The following is a 20,687-nucleotide window of genomic DNA, read 5'->3' as shown; positions in this document are numbered from 1 at the left end:
GCCGGGGTCCCAGGAGGGGGCAGTCAGGGGACAAGGAGTGGGGGGGAGGGTTGGGGGTTCTGAGGGGGCGGGAAGTGGGAGGGAGTGGAAGGGGCAGGGGCGGGGCTAGGGCAGGACAGGGGCGGAGCTAGGGTGGGGCTCCTCCCTCCTCTTTTTTGATTGTTGAAATATGGTAACCCTAGTGTTTGCACCCTACAATCACTTATAGACAGGAATTATTTTTCTTTAGTAGATATTTGGCCAAGATATTTGTATTTGTTGTAGTTCTTTTAATTTTGATATGTAAGTAAAACTACTGAAAGGTCTGCTGAATTCTGTGAAATTTTTATCCCAGATTCTGCATAACATTTTGGGGTAAAATGATTCTTTCCTCAGTGAAATTCATCGAACATATGAAAACACTCCATTGTTTAGTGAATTAATTTTAGTTTTGTTGTTTTGTTTTAGTCAGGCTTGGTTTTAAATCCTTCTGTACCATGATGGGATCATTTCCACCTACAGTTCCCTGCAGAGATGGTCCAGTCCCTCCCTCCCAAAATCTCATGTTCAAAACAATACAAAACCAAGACCCACATTTTCAAACTTGCGTGGGTGCTCAGTGTAGGCATACAGATCCCTGGTGTGTGTGCATGCCTACCTATGTGGGTCCTGCAACCCCAGCTGGCAGCCATTACAGATTTGCATGCCTAAATCAGCATCGCATACTTGGATGCACACACGGCAAAATTTGGCCCAAATATTATAGGGCTTTCAAACCCAGTCTAGGTCCTGTCCTCCTTAATGCTATAAATCAAGCCATGCTCCCCTGCTTAGGCCATATCTTTCTCCAGCTATTGGATTAAATCAAGATTTTTTTTCCACTGTTTCCACTGAGAGGGAGGCACTAACCCACTCCCCTGTAAATACTGGATGAGTGAGTGAACTGGGACCATTGATCTCATGGCTGCTTTGTGGATCATCTGGGGAATGGTCAGTAGTTTCTGTCACTGCATGGTTATAGTAAAATAGCAGATACCCTAGCAATATTGAGCTGCTAGACTCTGAAAAAGCTGATCGGTCTATTTTGACTCTGCACTGAGCTCCCTTTGCCCAATTCCAAAGTTGGGCGCTGAGTGTAGAGCCAAAGCACAACTGTTCCTCAGCAGACCTGCAGTGCAGGACCTTCTGTCTGTCACACTGTGAGCAAGGTCAGGTTTCTGTCAAATTTAAAAACAAAACATGGAAAAAGCATCAGGAATCCAATACCAGTAATTTGTGCAGGTATAATAATGTGAATTAGGGGGTATGATTCTGTATGACAGTTTTATTCTGGAAAAAAGCATTAGTATGGACGTAGTTATACCAGCTGAACAGTTATACTGTTGGTATAAACTGCATCTCCTCTAGGGGAATTTTCTGGTCTAGCTATACTGGCCTAAGAGACTCCACCTCTTTTAAAGCAGGCTGGTGTCAGCGAGCTGACATTTGAATAGGTGTGCAGTATAGTTGTGTCGAAGGATATTAGAGAGAGAAAGTGTGTGGTATAATATCTTGTATTCGGTTGGTGAGAGAGACAAACTTTCAGGTTACACTGAGCTGAAGAAGAGCTCTATGGAGCTCAAAAGCTTGTCTCTCTCTCCAACAGAAGTTGGTCCAATAAAAGATATTTCTTCATCCACCTTGTCTATAGGTAGTTAATTGGTGTTACCATTTCCATTGAAGTGAATGGAGAAATAATAGGTCTATTAAAGGTATAGTTTATCTGTTAAGGCAGAGGGTGCTGCATTCCAGAGGATTCCTCTACATCTATAAATGCTGAAATATGTTGTTCTGTATGCAGCGGTTAATTAAAAGTATGAATTTAAACGGATTTAATTAAACCTGGATAAATACCTCTGTGGTCACTTTTACTTTGGTTTTAAGAGAGGGTTTTGGGGGGTTTTCAGTCAATCTTTTCCCAGTCAGCGTAAGCTTGAACTTTTTAAAATTCTTCAGAAATAATTTTCTAATATAAAAGATCTTTGGAGATCTTAATCCAGCCAATTCTGGGTATGTAGGTTTCAGTTGTCCTCTGCAGACATCAGGCAGGACACTGTGTGGTCTAGAAGTTACTTTTGGGTACAGCACATGCAATGAAGGCAGAAAAATAAACTCTGCCATATCTGAGCCAAGTCACTGAAAGTTAGACAGAACAAACCAACCAGATAATATTGTCTACAAGAAAGGGGAAAAAGTAGACAATGAAAAATAACCTAAAATCTGTAATATAACTGTTACTGTATAATATAAAGCTTGTTTTTATAGCAGTGATTCTCAGTGATCCAAGTTCTAACTGTTTCTAAAGACATCCAATCTAGTCACCAGTAAAAGCTGGAAAAGCAAAAGCTAGAAGAAAGGAGAGGGAGCTTTTTCCAGTATAAGTGTCTGCTATGAGAGAAACAAGAGTCATCCTCATGAACTGGAACCACCAGTGGAACTGGGGCTGCCAGCAGAAGAGGGAGCAGGGCTGCTAATAGGTCTGGAGCAACCCACTGAGGAGGAATGTCCAGGAGATAAGGAAACAATCAACTGGACAGAAAATGTCTAGGGTGAGAGGAGAATTATGTGGTAGGATAGTGGGAGTAGATGAGAAATGGATCAGGAGGTAGAAGGGCCAAGACACTGTGGTGGGGTGGGGGGAAAGAGAGATTAATAAAACAGATGGGAGTGAGAGATTACATGAAGAGAAAATCACATGTGGGATTATTTTCTTCAAAAAATGCAAATCACTGATTGCATAGAGCAAAGTTAAAAATTACAGAAACATGCTTGTAATAATATATCTCCATTTAAGCAATAGCTGTAGTTGCCACAAGATCACTGGCTGATCATGAGTGGGAGAGAAGGTGGTCTGCATGGTTGTAGATGGGAGAAGAGGTGATCTGTGAGACATTGGACTCAGCATTGTGTCTGGTCACCACAGCAGAAGTGGGGCACCTGGTTGCAGGTCCCGACTCTTGCAGACAGCCAGTCACTCATTTAGTGGTTGGAGTAATTTTAGAGGAACTTCAACATTGTTCTACACTATATCCCAGATGCAATGACTACCAAGGAGCCATGCAATAGGTAAGGGTCACCGGAGTGCAGTGCATACCGCCCACACCCCTTCCTCCATCTTGCCCCTATTCTGCGAGCTGATGAAAGTGAAGGGGTAATGAAGTAGATCTGGCTTTATGGGGGAAGTCCCAGCTGGCTGTTAAAGCCAGTATACAAATCTTTTGCATAACCTGAGTGGTTCAAAAGGGCTGTAGTGAGCTAATGAGCTGCAATATTTCTCGGAAGAATGTAGTCCACACTATGAAAAAGTTTGAGTAAATTTAATCTATACCATTGACAAAAACAAACAATATCCCCTGCCCCCAAGAAATAATCATCAATCTCTTGAATCTCTTCATTCAGTTATGAAGCAGTCTGAGATAGTGGATTTTTAACTTGCCTGACTATGCTACTTTGTGATTTTTCTTCTGCAATCATGTATGTGCTTCAGTGTCAGGGTTCAAAAGGGTGACTCAGGGTTTGCTGGAAATTTATCGAAGTAGCTGCTCTGGAATAGTTATTTCAGTATAAGACCACATGTGGACACTTTTATTCTGGAATGAAATGGTCCATATAGGAAGTTATTCTGGAATAATTTTTTTTAAATATGAAAGCTGAAATTCTAGCCTAACTACTTGCCTTCAAGAATAATAATTCCAAAATAACTATTTTAGTACATTTTCAAGTGTAAATAAACCCTTGTGCACAGAGCAGTACTATCAACTCTGCATTAACTTGCTGTTTATCAATTTAAGTTTGACTTTTAGGGACATATTTTGAAGACAGAGCACAGTAGGGCCATCTGCCAACAGACACAACCTGCATCCACCAACTTTGCACAGCTAGATTGGGTAATTGCATTTGTTGGTGAAAATATGGGCATTCCTGTTTCATCCACATTTAAAGAATTTGACCCTTAAAGTTTTTAACATTTGGGTTTTTAATTGCATTTTATTTTTCAAGTACAAAAATGTATTAATAAAATTAAGCTGAAAAATTGAAATAACTGGCCAACTATCAGATTAGCAGTGTTTTTTGACCTGAAACAGTGTTGCCAATCCCAACCATTCAGAAATCATGAGTCAACTCTCTCCCCCCAATCAAGAGATTTGATTAAAAATCAGGAAATTTAAAAATAAATAAGTTTTGGATTCTTTTCATTTGCCTTTGGGTTTCTGAGCATCAAGGGTACAGTTGGTTCATGTTTCAGGCTTTTCTCTGCAACCATGAAAGTTTAAAAAAAAAAATTAAATATGAAAGCTGGGATTCTTGCCTAACCAATTGCCCCCAAGAGCTGGGACTCTTGGATACCATGCCATTAAGTTATGTGTTTGTCAACACATGGAAACATGGCAATTCATGTGTGGTATGAGACATTCCCTCTTATAATGCACATATGATGTAGCTGGAAATATACAAGAATGTTCCATGGGTGAAACAAGGCTCTTCAGGCACAGTAATATACAGTGTGAATGGAACTGGTGGTATTGTCATTTGCAGCCCACATAAATACTCTAAGCAAAGTACAGTACCTGCTGTGAGTACATAATGCCTGGTTTTCAAATAATACTGCCATTTATTTAAAATAAAAATAAGTGTAATAGTTAATGACTAACTTGGAAAATTTCAGGTTTAAAATTAAGCAGTCTTAGTAGGCTAAATGGAGACTTAATTGTGCACTCATAGAATCATAGAAGATTAGGGTTGGAAGAGACCTCAGGAGGTCATCTAGTCCCAACCCCCTGCTCAAAGCAGGACCAACCCCAACTAAATCATCCCAGCCAGGGCTTTGTCAAACCAAGCCTTAAAAACCTCTAAGTATAGAGATTCTGCCACCTCCCTAGGTAACCCATTCCAGTGCTTCACCACCCTCCTAGTGAAATAGTTTTTCCTAATATCCAACCTAGACCTCCCCCACTGCAACTTGAGACCATTGCTTCTTGTTCTGTCATCTGCCATCACTGAGAATAACCTAGCTCCATCCTCCTTGGAACCACCCTTCAGGTAGTTGAAGGCTGCTATCAAATCCCCCCTCACTCTTCTCTTCTGCAGACTAAATAAGCCCCAGTTCCCTCTCCTCTACTTGGATATTATTTTTACCATGCTGGTAGTACTAGAAGCCTGAACTGAGATCAGAGCCCCAGTGGGCTAGGCACAGTATATACACCAGTATTGCCAACTCTCACGATTTTATCAGGGCTCTAATGATTTTGGGGGGGGTGTTTTTTAGCAAGTCTGCTAGCTCATACATTTTCCCTTGTTCAAAATGCCCCATGCTTCCTTACAGTCTATCTGCACATGGAAGTGAGGCTGTCCTTAATAAAGTTGGCTGCCATATTTATTTTCAGTGAGATTGAAGTCATGCCCAACAGCAAAATGGCTGCCATGCTATGATCCAGGGGACTGGACAGAATGCAGAGACTGGGAGGAGCAGCAGAGTCTCTGTGAAAAGGGAATGGAGAGAGTGAGGGGTAGCAGGTGGCAGATTTAGGACTTGCAGGAGAATGAGGTGCAGAGGGATGGGAAGGAGAGGGCCCAGAGCAGCTGGAGGAAGGGGAGAAGTGTGCGGGAGCACTGCCCAATTTTGGGCACAGAGGGGGGGGGAAAGGGGAGAGACAGGGAAATGTTTCTTGTAAAAGGCTAATCCAAGTCCACAGTTTTTATTGTGACATTGTCACTTATATGAATGATTGACTTGATTTTAAAGTTCTTTAATATCTGTATCTGTAACTCATCAACCCTAAACAGTAATATAAACTCTGTGTTCAAGTGTGAATCATAATGCAGTAATTAGGTCAGTGGTTCTCAAATTATTGACCATCCAGCCCTCCTTTTATCAAAGGAAATAAACTAGGAGGGGAGAGAGTTGAGGCAGGATAGGAAATGGACGGCAGTTGCCCTGTTTTAGGATTGAGGAGAGGATAAGTGGAGTCTCCTCCTGATCAGCTAAATACATGTGCATTTTATGTATCAGAGGTTGATTTTTTAGGTTCACTAGCAGAGGAATAGAGGGGAGTGAAAATAAGAGACACAAAATAAGTTTGATGGGGGGAGTTAAATTTCATGCTATTTGGGGCCAGTCTCATGATATGGGGAGTCTGACTGATGATTTTTGCTCTCTTGCGGTTGGCAATACTACATACACATAGTAAAAGACAAAGAACTACTTATATAAATAACAAATGGTAGGGAAGGGAAGAATTATTATCCACTATTCTGTGGATGGGAAACTGAGGCCCGTGTAAATTAAATGACTTGAGCATGGGTACACAGGGAGTCTGTGGCAGAACTGAGACTTGAACCAAGATAAGCGGAGTCCCAGTTTAGTATTTTAACCTCAAAACTCATCGTTCCATATCCACTGCAGGTATTATTGTGATGAGTGCTCTGAAAAAACCACATAAATAAAATGAGTAAGTAAACTCCCCACTCATCTTGGTGGTTCCTCTGGGTCAGCGGGTGAGGCATATTGGAAATGAAGAGCGTGAGGAAGTTTGCATTAGTCTTACCTGTGCTGTGGATAATCAGGACTTAAGGTGTCAATGCAGGTGTTAAAGGTTCAAGCTTGAAGAACTAAGCTGTTTGTTTTAGTTAGTATGAAACCACTGAATAACCATTCTGACCTGGTCTACGCTTACATTTAGGTCATCCTAGCTGCCTCTCTTAGGGCTGTGAAAAACTTCACACCCTGTGTGACATAATTACATAGACTTAACCCCTACTGTAAACACTGCTAGAATTCATGTGTTGGCCTAGCTACTGCCTCTCAAGGGGATAGATTTACTACAGGGCTGGAAAAACTCTGTTGCTGTAGTAAGTCTCTACGTTAGAGCAGTGTAGCTTCAGCTGTGCTACTGTAGCACTGGTAGTGTAGACATACCCCCAGTTTCTGAAGAATTTAAACTATAGGAATTTACTTTCCTATATCAAAATGAAAATCTGAACAAAAGCTCTTTTCTAGACAACATCTATGTCTGGGCTGAAAAATGATATACCAAGTTTCAGACCTATGCAAATTTAAATATCTGTATTATAAATTTTGCAGAAGCTGTTAAAGAGTCACAATAATAAATAGATGAAGTGGGTAAAAAACCATTAAGGGGATTAATGGGAATAGTCAGCTGACCATGGAACTGTTATAAACCTGTGAGCTCATCTGAGTTTTCTTTGCTGCTTCATTCAATATTACAAAGATCAAGAAAAATTCTCCTTTCTTGATATTTTTTTCTCCCCTTCTCTATGCACAGCTAGAAACATTTAAAGAGAAGGTGGAAATGTAATGAATGCTTTCCATATTATTAAGCCTCAGAGAGTAACTTCACTTCTGCAGTAAGGAAGGTTGTTCCAGATGAACATGAAAAACACATTTCAGAGCTGTTGTTCTGCTATCTTGGCTGCCTTCCAAAGAGACTTTGGCAACAATTCCAAACCCTATAGGAGCCAGGGCTGCATTTTTTAAAGTGAAGTCATAAATGGCAGTTCTTTCTGTTCCCCTCACCAGGCCTCCTCCTCCTCCTGCAGAAATGGCCAGCGTGGTAGGTGAAGAGGCTCTCTGCTCTCTTATTTGACTTCTGGCCTTATGGTTTTCTAAGTAGTTGTGTTTAAAAGTCCTGTGTTTCTTAACAATCAATGGGAAAGTAGTACTCAGGGTCTGTATGTTGTAACCTGTATGGAGGTAACTTCATTTTTATTTGAAAGGGATCTGCCCTAAACATTGTACTTGAATTCATTTTGGCTATGTCTACCCTACAAGTGGTATAGCAGCACAATCTCAGCTCTGCTGCTGTAGTGTAGACAGAAAGGGTTTTTCCATCACTGTAGTAAATTCACCCCCTTGAAAGACAATAGCCAGGTTGACGGAATAATTTTTCCGTTTACCTAGGCTATGTCTACGCTATGTAGCTTTTAGCAACACAGCTGTGCCGCTAAAAGGCACGCAGTATAGCTGCTGTTGGTTGGCAGGAGAGAGCGCTTTTGCCAACAAAGCGCTGTTCGCAGCAGCTCTTGTCTTCAACAAAACTTTTGTCTTTCGGGGGGAGGGGGCGGTGTTTAATACCTCTGAATGACAAAAGTTTTGTCTTTCACCTGCCAGGGTAGACAAAGCCCTAGTGGTGGCTATACTGGGGCATGGGTTGTCTTAACTACATCTCTCAGGGCACACTCTGAGCAACATAGCTTGGTCGACCTATGTTTTAGTAGTAGACCACACCTTTGACTCTTTAACACACACACTTGTGATATAACCTTGTTAGGTCTGGATCCATGGCCTGGCTTAACAGAGGTTTTTGAGCTTGATTATGTATTTTATATCCTTTCGTGTTCAACCAAGGAAACACTTTTTAATAGTGAATAGCTAAAGGAGGGGCAAGGAAGGAGATGGGAGCATTGTCCCCTGAACATAGAATTGGAAACCAGAAACCACCTGACTTTTAATCTTGATTCTTAAAATTACTTTGATTTTGGGTAAATCAGTCTTTCTGCTTCAATTTCCCTTCTTGTAAAATAGAGAGTATACTTATTCAACTGCACAGACATTGTGAGCACTAATTAATTAATGTTTGCAAAGTAGTTAGGAGATGGGAAGTGCTGAGTAACTATTCTGATTTTTTAATAGGATTAAATACGTGACTAGGCATGCAGTCATTTTCACTGGGATCTTTTTCATGGTTATGTAACGTGCACCCTCACGCACAGTCATAGCTAAAAAGCCTCTTCTTTTATAATTAAATGCCACTGCACCAGTAGTTACTAATATTTGAGCTCTGAGTATAGTAGAGCAAAATAACCCTGAATGAATTAAATTGTCTGAGGGAAAGCCATATGTGCTGCATCTGATTAAGTTGCTGTCAGAAGCAGGCAGCTGATGGATGATGCCCATTCTTGCTAATGTTTCATGCACAGACATACAAGAAGAACCTGTATTTATTGAAGAAATGTGTCCCCCCCTCAAGGTTGGCAGGACTTTTTCTGCCTTACAGTCCTGCAGGATTCACTGACTTACTAGTGCAAATGTAAAAACCAAAAGATTTGTCTATAGTTTAGCAGCAATTTGTATTTGATTTCTGACTTCTCTACTATAATGTGGTTCCATTGCTCAGTGTATAGAGATCTTCAAACACTAAAATTCTTCCATTCTAATGCAACATTTTCAGGGATTTTTTCTTTATTATGAGTTTTGAACATTAAACGTTATCCTTCAAACTTTATTCCCATTGCTTAGGTGATCTGGTTTATTTACATTGCAGTTATTATTGTATCAACAATGCACAGATAGAGTTGGGTGGGAATATTCTGATGGAACTTCTGTTGGAAAATGCTGATTAATCAAAAGCAAAACATTTGACATAAGTGTTGATTTCAGTGAATTTGCATTTAGGAAAAGACAAAGCATTTTTGGAATAAAACATTTTGATTTTACTTTTGAAATTACTTTTTTGTTACAAAATTTTTTATTTCATATTATAAAACACATCTAAAAAAATTAAATGTCAAACAAAATGGAACATTTAAATCTTTCTTTCTTTGAATTTTGAAATGTATCTTAATTTTTCCCCCCAGTCCAGAATGGAACAAAAAGTCATGGAATTTCCCACAAAATGGAAAATCCAGTTCCCACCCAGCTCTTGGTACAGCATTGTTAATAGGAAATCAGATATCCCTGCATGTGAGAGCTGAGTTGCCCAGTGAAAGCTGTGGGGAACTCTGCCAGTTCTCACTATTTGCTCAGGGAACCTCCATCTTTAAACTAAAATAATATATAAAGAGACTTAATCTTATGAGCTTCTATTGAAAACAAAACAAAACAACTTCACACCTGAATGCTCTTGCGATGTCATTGTTAAAAACCATTGTGAAATGTCCCAAAGCGCTTGACAAAATCTCTCGCACATCTCTCGCACAAAATCGCTTGTTTAGTCTCACATACACAGACTCTCTTACAAAAGTAATCACCTTTGTCAATTCTGTATCAAGAGCTATTGGCAGACCATAGATATTTTTTAAGAGTGGTGTGCTCTTAAGAAACAGGACCAGAGGTTAAGTTTCCTGATCTCAAGTACGTTCATAGGTATTACTCTTTGGCAGAATCATACCACAGCCTTTGGACTTGGCAGAGTGGCTTCCAGTAAAAATGCTCATGTGCATTGTTTGCTGAACAGAAATGAAATGGCTGGACATTGACTTTCAGGTAGATTAATATTGTGAAGTGCCCTTCCCCTGCTTACAGGGGGCTAGTTAGTGGGAAAAACTAAAGTTATTCATTTTTTTTAAATATGTACAGATCATGCTTAAGAAAATGCTTGAAGAACACATTTAGCTTGTATGCGTAAGTTAAAAACGTTGCTAACAATATGAAAAACACAGTAATAAAAAAAGAGCAGTAAGAGTGGATTGGACACATGTAAAATGCATATTAGGTGCTTCTTAGGGAGCTTTGTAATAATTCTTTCTTCATCTAACTCAGGGGTGGGCAAACTATGGCCGGGGGGCCGCATCCGGCCCTTCAAACGTTTAAATCTGGCCCTCGAGCTCCTGCCGGGGAGCGGGATCCGGGGCTTGCCTCGCTCCATGTGTGCCGTGGCTCGGCATGGCTCGTGGAAGCAGCAGCGTATCCCCCCTCCTACACATAGGGGCAGCCAGGGGGCTCCACATACTGCCCACTCCCCAAGTGCCACCCCTGCAGTTCCCATTGGCCCACACTCCTGATCCCCTCCAGCGCCCCAACCCCCTGCCCCAGCCCTGATCCCCCTCCCACTCTCCGAACCCCTTGGTGCCACCCTCCTGCACCCCAGCCGGAGCCCTCAGCCCCCCCATCCGCACTCCAACCCTCTGCCCCAGCCCAGAGCCCCCTTCTGCACTCTGAACTCCTCATTTCTGGCCCCACCCCAGAGCCCGCACCCCCAGCTGGAGCCCTCACCCCCTCCTGCACTCCAACCCCCTTTTTCATGAGCATTCATGGCCCACCATACAATTTCTATACCCAGATGTGGCCTTTGAGCCAAAAAGTTTGCCCACTCCTGATCTAACCCAGTCAACAAAAGTTACACTGCTTTACAAAAATATAGTAGAAACTTGGCTGGGTTCCGTTCTGCTGTTTAAATACATGCTGCTATATACACAACACTGTATAGTTTAAAAAATGTCTACACTATGGAGAGAAAACTCAAAAGTTTTTATGCATAAACGTATTCTGGAGATTACACTTTATGAACGGACTACATTTATTTCCAAATGCATTATAATTATTTATACAACTAGTGTCTCTAAATGGTTTTAAGCCTTTCTATATTTTAATTTAAGAGACGACATCTTATTTTCAAAAGATGGAGGGTCAGATCTTCGTTCATGTCCATCAGCTGAGGATCTGGCCTATAAAAGAGAGAGTCTTTATTCCCAAAGTGAAGTTAGGGGCAGATCGTCAGCTGGAATAAATCAGATATATAAAGACATAAATAAAATTACAAATAGTGACTAGTTATCAAAACAAAGCAGTAAAATATTGTCCAAGGCACAGATTAGCTACCAAGATTGTGCTAAAAGAAGAACAGGAGTACTTGTGGCACCTTAGAGACTAACAAATTTATTAGAGCATAAGCTTTCGTGGACTACAGCCCACTTCTTCGGATGCAAGATTGTGCTATAATGTCTCAAATTAAATCAAAGGTGTTGGGTGTTATTTCTTATTTGTGTTACCTTTCAGTCCTAAGGACAATATTTCCTAGCTGCTGGGGCCCAGTGAAACAGTAAGGTTTTTATTGTTTTCCTTTATAAATAAATAAATTTTTAGATAAAAGCAACACACATCTAATCCATATCTCCTACTGGATGTGTGTTGTGTGACTTTTGTTTTAGGATTGCATGGTGGGTCTGAGTGTGGACAGTAAACTGTTGCATGATTTTCATGGCAGCATTGCAAACTTATCACATAATTTTGGGATAGCCAGGCAGAATTGAGAAAACATGGAAGAGTGATGGGTGTGTCGTATTATATATATTTTTATGCACAGTGGGTACTATGTTGTATACAGTAAACAGACTGTCTATAGGAGAGAAAATAGGGAGAAGAATTGTTTCTCTCAGAAAAAGTGACAAATGGAATCTTTCTAAAAGTGTCTTGGTTCCATTAAAATAGTTTTAAGGATTGATGTGGTTGAATATATAAGATGCTCTGGTTTTCTCTGATGTTTAAATTAAGCAACTATTTTACTCTTTTACTTTCTTCTGCAAACCAAAAAATAATGGCAGGGCATCATCCCAAGAACTAGCACCATTGTGTTATAAATTTTTATATTAATTTCCAACAAAACCATTGGTGCTTCTCTTTTCAGCTTTTGCTCTTGGCTTTGAAATACATCCCTTGGCATTACCTACAAGTTTTCCTGTGGAGCAACTGTGAAAGACATGGCACGTTCAGGGTCCTTAACTTCCTCTGCATCTTCATTTTGGGGGACATCCTTTTGCTTCATTACCATCTAAACTAACTTTTCTCTGTTCTTTTGAAAAGGAGAACTTCTGAGTTTTGTAAGCTCAGAACCCAACTTTATTTTAATCAATTGATCTGTTCTTATTGCCTTTTATTTTTCCCCAGGAGGAGTACAGAGCAGAAGGCATCAGCTGGCACAACATAGACTACATAGATAACTCTGGCTGTATAAATCTTATCAGCAAGAAACCAACAGGACTGCTCCACCTGCTGGATGAGGAAAGCAAGTGAGTGTGAACTATTTCTGAAAGTCACAATGACTGACTGTGGTCATGTGTTCACCAAACTCTAAAGGCTCACACTGCCTTACCCAAATTATGTGTGCGCCAGGCAAAAGAAGAAAACAATCTGCAAGGTTACTGTTGGTGGAAGCTACAAGCTTTTGAGCTACACAGAACTTTTCCTCAGGTTGCCATGGAGGAAAGGAGAGAGAGAGAGAGAGAGAGAGAGAGAGAGAGAGAGAGATCTCCTTCTTACCTCATCTAGTATTGTTAAAGGGAAATGTTGGAAATTCTTTTCTTCAGTATTTGCTTAGAGTGCAGTCACACAATTATTTATGCTGAAGTCTTCTCTTTCTTGGTAATGTTTGCCAAAAAGATACCTAACGCACTAATCGCTATTTCTACTTATTTATGATTTCAGTGCCCTCCTAATTGTTTTTTAATCTAAGTGCTTGCATCTAACTGGGTAATGCAAACAGTGGAGATTTAAAAAAAAAAACCATCTAAACTATGACTATGAACTAAAAATGTTACTTATCAAGAGTTTCCCCATCATAGGGAAGAACAGCTAAGGTTACCTTTACTTTGGTTCTGTTCTTTCTTCCAGGTCTGTGTCTCAGGGCATGTCTACACAGTGACATGTAGGAAAGTTAAGGTGAATTAACTAAAAGTGTGAATTTATGGGATATTAGTTAAAGTGCATTAACTGCCTGTGTGGATGTGCTCATTCAGAAGTAAAGTGGCCTTAGTTTGCTTCTAAAGTGAATTAGGCTATGTCTACATTTAAACTGCTACAGCTGCAGCATTCTCTCATCACTGTAGTTAATCCATCTCCCCGAGAGGCAGTAGCTAGGTCAACAGACAAATTACTCCATCGACCTAGTGCAGTCTACATGGGTGTTAGGTTGGCTTAACTGCGTTGCATGGGAGTGTGGATTTTTCACATCCCTGAGTAACAATAGCTGGGTCAACTTAACCTTTTAGAGCGGATCTGGCCTTAGTCTGTAGCAAACTAAGGCCCCTTACTTTTGAATGAGAGCATCTACACAGGGATATAATGTGTTTTAATTAATGCTCAATAAATGCATACCCTTTGGCTCGGTCTATACTTAAACCGCTACAGTGGCACACCTGCGGAGCTTCAGTATAGACACCTGCTACAGCTACAGGAGGGGTTCTCCCATCACTGTCATTAATCCGCCTCCCCAAGAGGCAATATCTAGAAGAATTCTTCTATCGATTTAGCGCTGTCTATGCTGGTGGTTAGGTTGGCTTAGTGACATCTTTCAGAGGTGTCCACACCCCTGAGAGACATAGCTATTCCGATGTAACTTTTCAGTGTAGACCAGCCATTAGTTAGTTTGGCTCAACTTCCCAGGTAGACAAACTCTCAAACTTGTGGAAATTTTGGCCTAAATCCTCTGAATGTAATTTTCTAGGCTCATGGGCAAGAAGTTTCCAGTAGGATCCACTGGCAAAGTTCCTACTTAATAATTCTGTTGGTGGCAGGTGGGGAGGGTTTATTCCCTTCTCTAGAATAAACCATAAGCCTGCTCTCAAACCTGGTGGCTCCCTAGTGACCTACAGTGGGCCCCCCAGTACCAGGGCAGTGCAGCTCCATTGCATCTGTGCTTTCAAGGACCTTCCCCAACCCTCTTTTCCCAATGACCCTAGGGAGTCCTGCAGTAAAAGTGAATACAGCAGTAAGCTTGTATTAACTTTTCCAAGGACTTTCTCCAGAGCCTCAGAGGGGATGAAGGATTTCCCAGCCTGCCGAGGCTCCGCAGCCTGTCTCAGAATGGAACCCCAGACCCACAGAGCACCGCCAGAGGCCCCAGAAAGTTGGGAAGACAGTACCACAAAGACACATGATTCCCTCCATGTAAGAAGTGAAAGATCTGCCTGCTGAGGGTTTCCCCATACAGAGATATGGAGGAGAGCAGTCCAGGGCAGTGTATTTTTAACCACAGATTAATTTGAATTTTATTTTTTTAAAAGATAGAATTTTAATTCAGTTTTTGATAAAGCTTTAAAATATGGACAAAGGCCCTTTCAACTGCAAGCAATTAATACACAAAGTTCAAGTTGCAGTGAATTGACATTTTGCTGTGAAAAAGCCACAGGCTTGATTCTTCTGTCCATTTATACTAGTGTACATCAGGAGTAACTTCACTGAAATCAATAATATTGGTGTAGAACTGGTGTGGGGTGAAATTGGGCCCTGTGATTTTATTTACACATCTCTGTGAACTTTTTTTAAAATGCCCTCTTACTGAGACCTGTAAAAAAGCTTAAATATTGAAGTTATGTATGCAGCTAAAATAGCCCATTTCTAGAGGGGTGAATATACCATATACTCGTGTGCTGTGCATTTTGAGTCACAAGGCTGAAGACAAATATATCTGACCTCTAGATAACTGTAGGTATCTAAATAATCATGCTACTATGAATATATTATTACAAATAGTTATGTGCATGACTACACTTTTGCAATTGATTCATTCTAGACCCAGTTAGCTGTACTAGATATCTGCAGTTGGAAGCTTCATCAAATGTATATAATATGTATTTAAATACAGGTGTATGTTAGCATACATATGTTGCCAAATGCAGCTCAGTACTGGGTATAATATCTGTAAGTGCAGAAAAGAGAAAAGCAGAATATTCCCTATTACAATTTATGGTCTGTCAACAAGGGTGTGTTGTTTTTTTCTTTGACTTCACAGCTGCCTTCATTTTTTCCCCCTTTTATCCAGTTTTCCACAAGCCACAAACCAAACACTACTGGACAAGTTTAAGCGTCAGCATGAGGGGAATTCTTACATTGAATTTCCAGCCGTGATGGAGCCTGCTTTTATCATAAACCACTATGCTGGAAAAGTGAAATATGGAGTGAAGGTCAGTCACCACAGCTGTTCACTAGCACTTATGTCAGTTAAAATGCATTCTAGCTATGACTGGGTACCCGTTGCCCAAGACTGCAGTGTGGATGAGTAAAAATTAACTCCGATTTATTGTCTGCTAGAGTTCAGATAAGATTTTTTGTATAGCAGCAATGGTCTGAATGTAAAACCACGGCACGTTGCTGAACTAGGTGTCGGTGTGAAGGAGGTAGGCACAAATAGGGAATGTCAGGCTGCCTGGAGTGGCTCCCAAGCATGGGTGCCAACTTCAAGGCAGACTGTCAGGAAATAAGGCACAAACCCCAAATTGGTTGTGTGTTCTATAATTAGATTTCACCAACCAAGTAACAAACGTGAACTCCTCAGACACTGTAATAGCCTTACCATGGAATTGCACACAGTCCCCTAGGCTAGGGCTTTCTGGTCTAACCTTACCACCACCAGGCAAGCCTGCCTCTGTGATTAGATGGTCCCTTACACCAAAAATCACAACATTCAGGTTACTCCCAGTCCCAAAGGACTAATCACTTGCCCCAGGTCAATTGTACCTAGGGTTGCCAACCCTCCAGGATTGTCCTGGAGTCTCCAGGAATTGAAGATTAATCTTCAATTAAAGACTTTCATATGATTAAACCTCCAGGAATACATCCAACCAAAATTGGCAACCCTCATTGTACCCTTGATATTTCACTGGAGACAACACTTGCAGCCAGTCCTTTAATAAACTAGCTAACGATTTATTAACTAGGAAAAGGAAATAAGAGTTCTTTATGAGCTTAAAGTGGGTAATACCCACAAATGAGTTTCAGCCTTAGATTCAAAAAGATAATAGAAACTTCAGTAATAAGCAAACTCCATATGTCCTGTAGGGCTAACCCAGGCAAAACAGCTGGGGGGTGGGAGGGCAGGCTTTTGCTTATGCCTAGTGATTCTGGTCCCTTTAGAGTCCAAGCAGCAAGAAGAACCCAGTTTCTCCTTGTCAGGGATTTTTATGTCCTTCTCCCTAGAGCCCAAGCTGATGGGAGGAGTGTGCAGGTCTCTTCTTCCTGGAGGGGGTGAAGAGTTCAGTTAACAAAGTCTTTGTTCTTTTAATGTCTCACCATGGCTCATTTGGTTTCAAAGATTTTTGTCGTTAGGCAGGACCCAACATCTTCTGAAGGAAGCCAGCATTTGAATTAGAGAAGGCTTCTTTCCTGTTTGATGAATGGTTACAGAGGTTTACGATGCAAACATTTGCTATTGCCTTATAACATGGGGTACAGATAAGTGAGACTAATGCATGCAGAATCCTACAAATTATTCATAAAGTCTAAACACCAAACACATTCTTACAACTCTAATATCTAGCTCAACAATACTAACATACAGGTGAGCCAGACTGGTTTCCAGCTGTGCATTTTGTCAGTGTTCAGTGAGGCCTGGGGCCTTGGCATGAGCTGGCACCTGGTCTGCCAGCATCACAGGGGGCAAAGGATTTATACAGTTTATTGTGGATGAAAGTGTAAAGTTTCAAACAATGTTTTTAATAAATTTAAAATGACAGTAATCAGAACCTTTTAAACATAAGCATAGCCCAACAGAGCAGCCACACTTCAGAAATCTTCACAGATTTGGGGCCATAGATTATAAATTCTTTGGGACAATAACTGGGATTTGTATTTTTCTGTATGGTGCCCACCTTGCTTAGCATCACATACATCAGCAGTTCTAAACCTTTTCCATACTGGGACTCTCATCCTAACTAGCCAAGATCCCTCCCCCCTTAGTAACTGGTAACCTGTTCACTAGCCCTCCAGTTGGAATAGATGATAATATTCAAAGTTGTCTAACAGTATTATGGCACTGCAAGGGAAATTGCTTTGAATTCTTGCAAAGAAACCCAGGTATACAGTGCAGTGTGGACGCCGAATCATGGGCTTGGATACACTGAGTCCACAAGCCCAGATCCCACAGACCTGAGCTTATTGTATAGTGCAGACATATCCACAGACAGCCTTTGAAACACCAAAAGATACAATTTGCACTATGTTTCTTGTTGCAACTTCCTCTCCAAGTTCCTTGTCTAAAGCTCTAAATTGATAGCTGCCAAGTTAAAATAATTATTCTGCTGGAGAAATGCCCTGTAAACTTAGTTAACTGACACAAACTCCATGCAAACTGAGTGCCTGTGTGTAGAATTAACTTGGATTTGTGTGGCATCACCAGGGTTTGGGGGTCATGGTTTCTCCAGATTATAGACAGTGTATTGTTTATGGCTCATATACTAGCAATACAAGACCAAATGCATTTTCTTTGCCTTTAGCCATTTTACTATTAAATAACTACGACTGGGATTTTCGCAGGTGTCTAAGGGAGTTAGGAGTCCAGCTCCCTGAGGCATGTTTAAAAAATCTCATGCTAATTATTTTAAACTTGACCCCATTGACATTCATGTCATTAAAAGTATTGGTCCAGATCCTCCTGACAGCTGTTTGGCACCTGGCCCAGCTCGTGTGGGAGACTACCTAGGTGCTATAGTGTTTAACAATGTACCAAAAAATCACATTAAAAGAGTATTAAGTTTGTGGAGTCAAGCACCAGCTTTTAAAATGTCTGTTTTATTAGAAGTGTGTTGGACTGAGAATTTTCATTAAATTGTCTTGCTTTTGAAAGCTATCACATGCAGAAGAACAGCGAGGACAGTATAAATAAAAAGTTGTCATATTACAAGAATAGTCAAGCCCTCCTTTTTTCTTTCTCGCTAGGATTTCCGGGAGAAAAACACAGATCATATGCGGCCAGACATTGTAGCTCTCCTAAGAAGCAGCAAGAACGCCTTCATCTGTGGAATGATAGGGATTGATCCAGTGGCTGTGTTCCGCTGGGCAGTCCTCAGAGCTTTTTTCAGGGCTGTGGTTGGTTTTAGGGAGGCTGGAAAACGATACACTGAGAAGAAAACTGGTGAGTAACATATTGGCATCCCACCTCTGTACATCTTTGAATCTTAACTATATATAATACATACACAATATGTCCCTGACATCTGATTTCAGTATGATTAAAATGTTATCGTATCTAATTTACACATATGCTCCTCTTCCTAATAATGTGTCCAAAAACGGGTGAATTGAATGGCTAGATTTCTGAGTAAAGAAGTATGTGGTACTTTACATGTCGAATAACAAATGCAATGGAGCCTTAGCAATTTACGATGAAGGATTTTCATTCTGATGTTGTTTTACCTTTTCTGTAGGATTCATTCTTAAGGAAATGTGCATGATTTAAATGGAAGCTTAAAATTATGAAGCAAAAAAGGGAATACTTTGATTCTTTAACTCATATTTCTTTCATTGTTAACATAAAGTCTGAAAACACAGAAATAGGACTCTGCTCTGTAATTTTTCAGACTGTTCACCCTTTAAGCTGAAAGAGAGATTGTTCTCCTGTCTAGCACAAATTCATAGCTGTGCGGTCAGCTAGAACGACCTACCCTCCCTCACGTAGAACAGGGAGGGCCGTAAATTAAATGAAAGTAATGGTGCATCATCATGCTGTGGCAGGCAATACTTGGCTGTGCTTGTAGAACATTTCTCTGCATAAAGCTATTCCTGAACGGCAGGTACAAGCTATTACTATTAATTTCTGGGCACAAGAGGGCTTGAAATTCACAACAAAGCTAGAACATCAGCAGGGAAATGTCAGTACAAAGTTAAAATTAAGCATAGAATCATTCTGTTGATTTCTAGCTTGAAATGTTAATAGATTTGCATTAATAGAGTGAACGAATCAAGGAAAAATCATATAATTGTGAAAATACACCCATTTAGAATAAGTTTCTTTGCTTAGTAAGAATAACATCAGACCCTTGGGTCAAATCCCAAGAATAACCAGAAACAAAACCAGCCTTCAGCTGTTCAGAAGAGTGAGAAAAAGCCAGCCCTAGACAGAATAATTGGAAAGACACTTTTGACAAATGAACCTGAGACTTTTCTTGTATATCAGTACAAGGTTGAGATTGTGAAAATTCTATGATGACCATTGTAATGCTGGGAGGTAGAGGGGAGAGAAGTTCCACTTGTAAAGCTCCCATCACGCATTGCATGAGAGTTGCAGTTTTCTTGAGACCTTGTGCCTAGGGGAGGGGGGAGAAAATCCCTAGAAATCTAGTTCTTTGAAGAGATGTTCCTGCCTTTCCCTCATATGTTGTGGGGTGTGCTTTGTTGTTTCTTTTTTAAATCTTGCTGATTCACGAATCCCAGCTGGATAGCTGGCTGAGCAATAGAGTGCTCTCCAAGGAAGAAAAATAATAAAAATGCTAACTCGCTGGCAGCAAGAGCTATTGCCAACCCTGCCCTGCTAATTTCAAGCCCTGCTTCACCCTCTGTCTTCTGTAGTCACATCTGCCATGTTAGTGTCCCTAGCAATTAGCTTTCTGATTTCTCACTTTTTAGATTGGATCAGCAACTGACTAAAATTAGTCATATCAAAGAAAATCGGTGAGGTTTTCAGACAATTCTGGGATTTTTTTTTCTTATGTCAGGACTAATTAGTATATGATTTCAGTTGAAAAAGCTTCTTAACCTCTTTCAGGATACAGTCCTGTAGTCCAATCCGTCCTGTGTCCTTTGCGTGACCACTCAAAAATGTCTCACTCCATTTTGTTTTGTCCCTTGTAACATTTATTCTTCAGATAAAATAATTCCATTGATATTAAGAAGACAGTGTAAGCCTTAAACTCCTTGACTGCCCAAAATCATTTGCATCTTAATTTTTCCAAGGGACACGTTTTAAAAATGTTATCAAATAATGATTGAAGTAGTTTGAGAAATAATGATGACAAACGTGCCAACTTTAAGAAAGCAGAACTAAAGAAAGAGTTCACCTAAATCCAGATTATTTCCAGTATTAACAGTAAGATGTGGTTTAAAGCATCTGTGTGGAGGAAATGTCACAATCAGTTATCTTATCATACATATGTAGTCAATAAGTTATCCAGTGTACACTAGCATTGCTATCACTTATTACATAGGGTAGCAAAGAACTTTCACA

At 40.4% G+C, this 20,687-nt stretch overlaps 1 protein-coding gene across 19 annotated transcripts in view; it reads left to right on the top strand.

The window, feature by feature from the left end:
* Positions 1–20,687, top strand: part of MYO9A (myosin IXA) — a 475,076-nt gene that overhangs the window by 371,353 nt on the left and 83,036 nt on the right. For all 19 annotated transcript variants that reach the window (XM_065558506.1, XM_065558508.1, XM_024103989.3 and 16 more), the window contains 3 exons: positions 12,641–12,762; positions 15,513–15,654; positions 18,404–18,599. In XM_065558506.1, the coding sequence (XP_065414578.1) occupies positions 12,641–12,762; positions 15,513–15,654; positions 18,404–18,599 (460 nt within the window). The remainder of the gene's footprint in view (positions 1–12,640; positions 12,763–15,512; positions 15,655–18,403; positions 18,600–20,687) is intronic.

This window comes from Chrysemys picta, chromosome 10 (genome assembly GCF_011386835.1).
Source record: "Chrysemys picta bellii isolate R12L10 chromosome 10, ASM1138683v2, whole genome shotgun sequence".
NCBI lineage: Eukaryota > Metazoa > Chordata > Testudines > Emydidae > Chrysemys > Chrysemys picta.
This window is presented reverse-complemented; position numbering and strand designations above follow the sequence as displayed.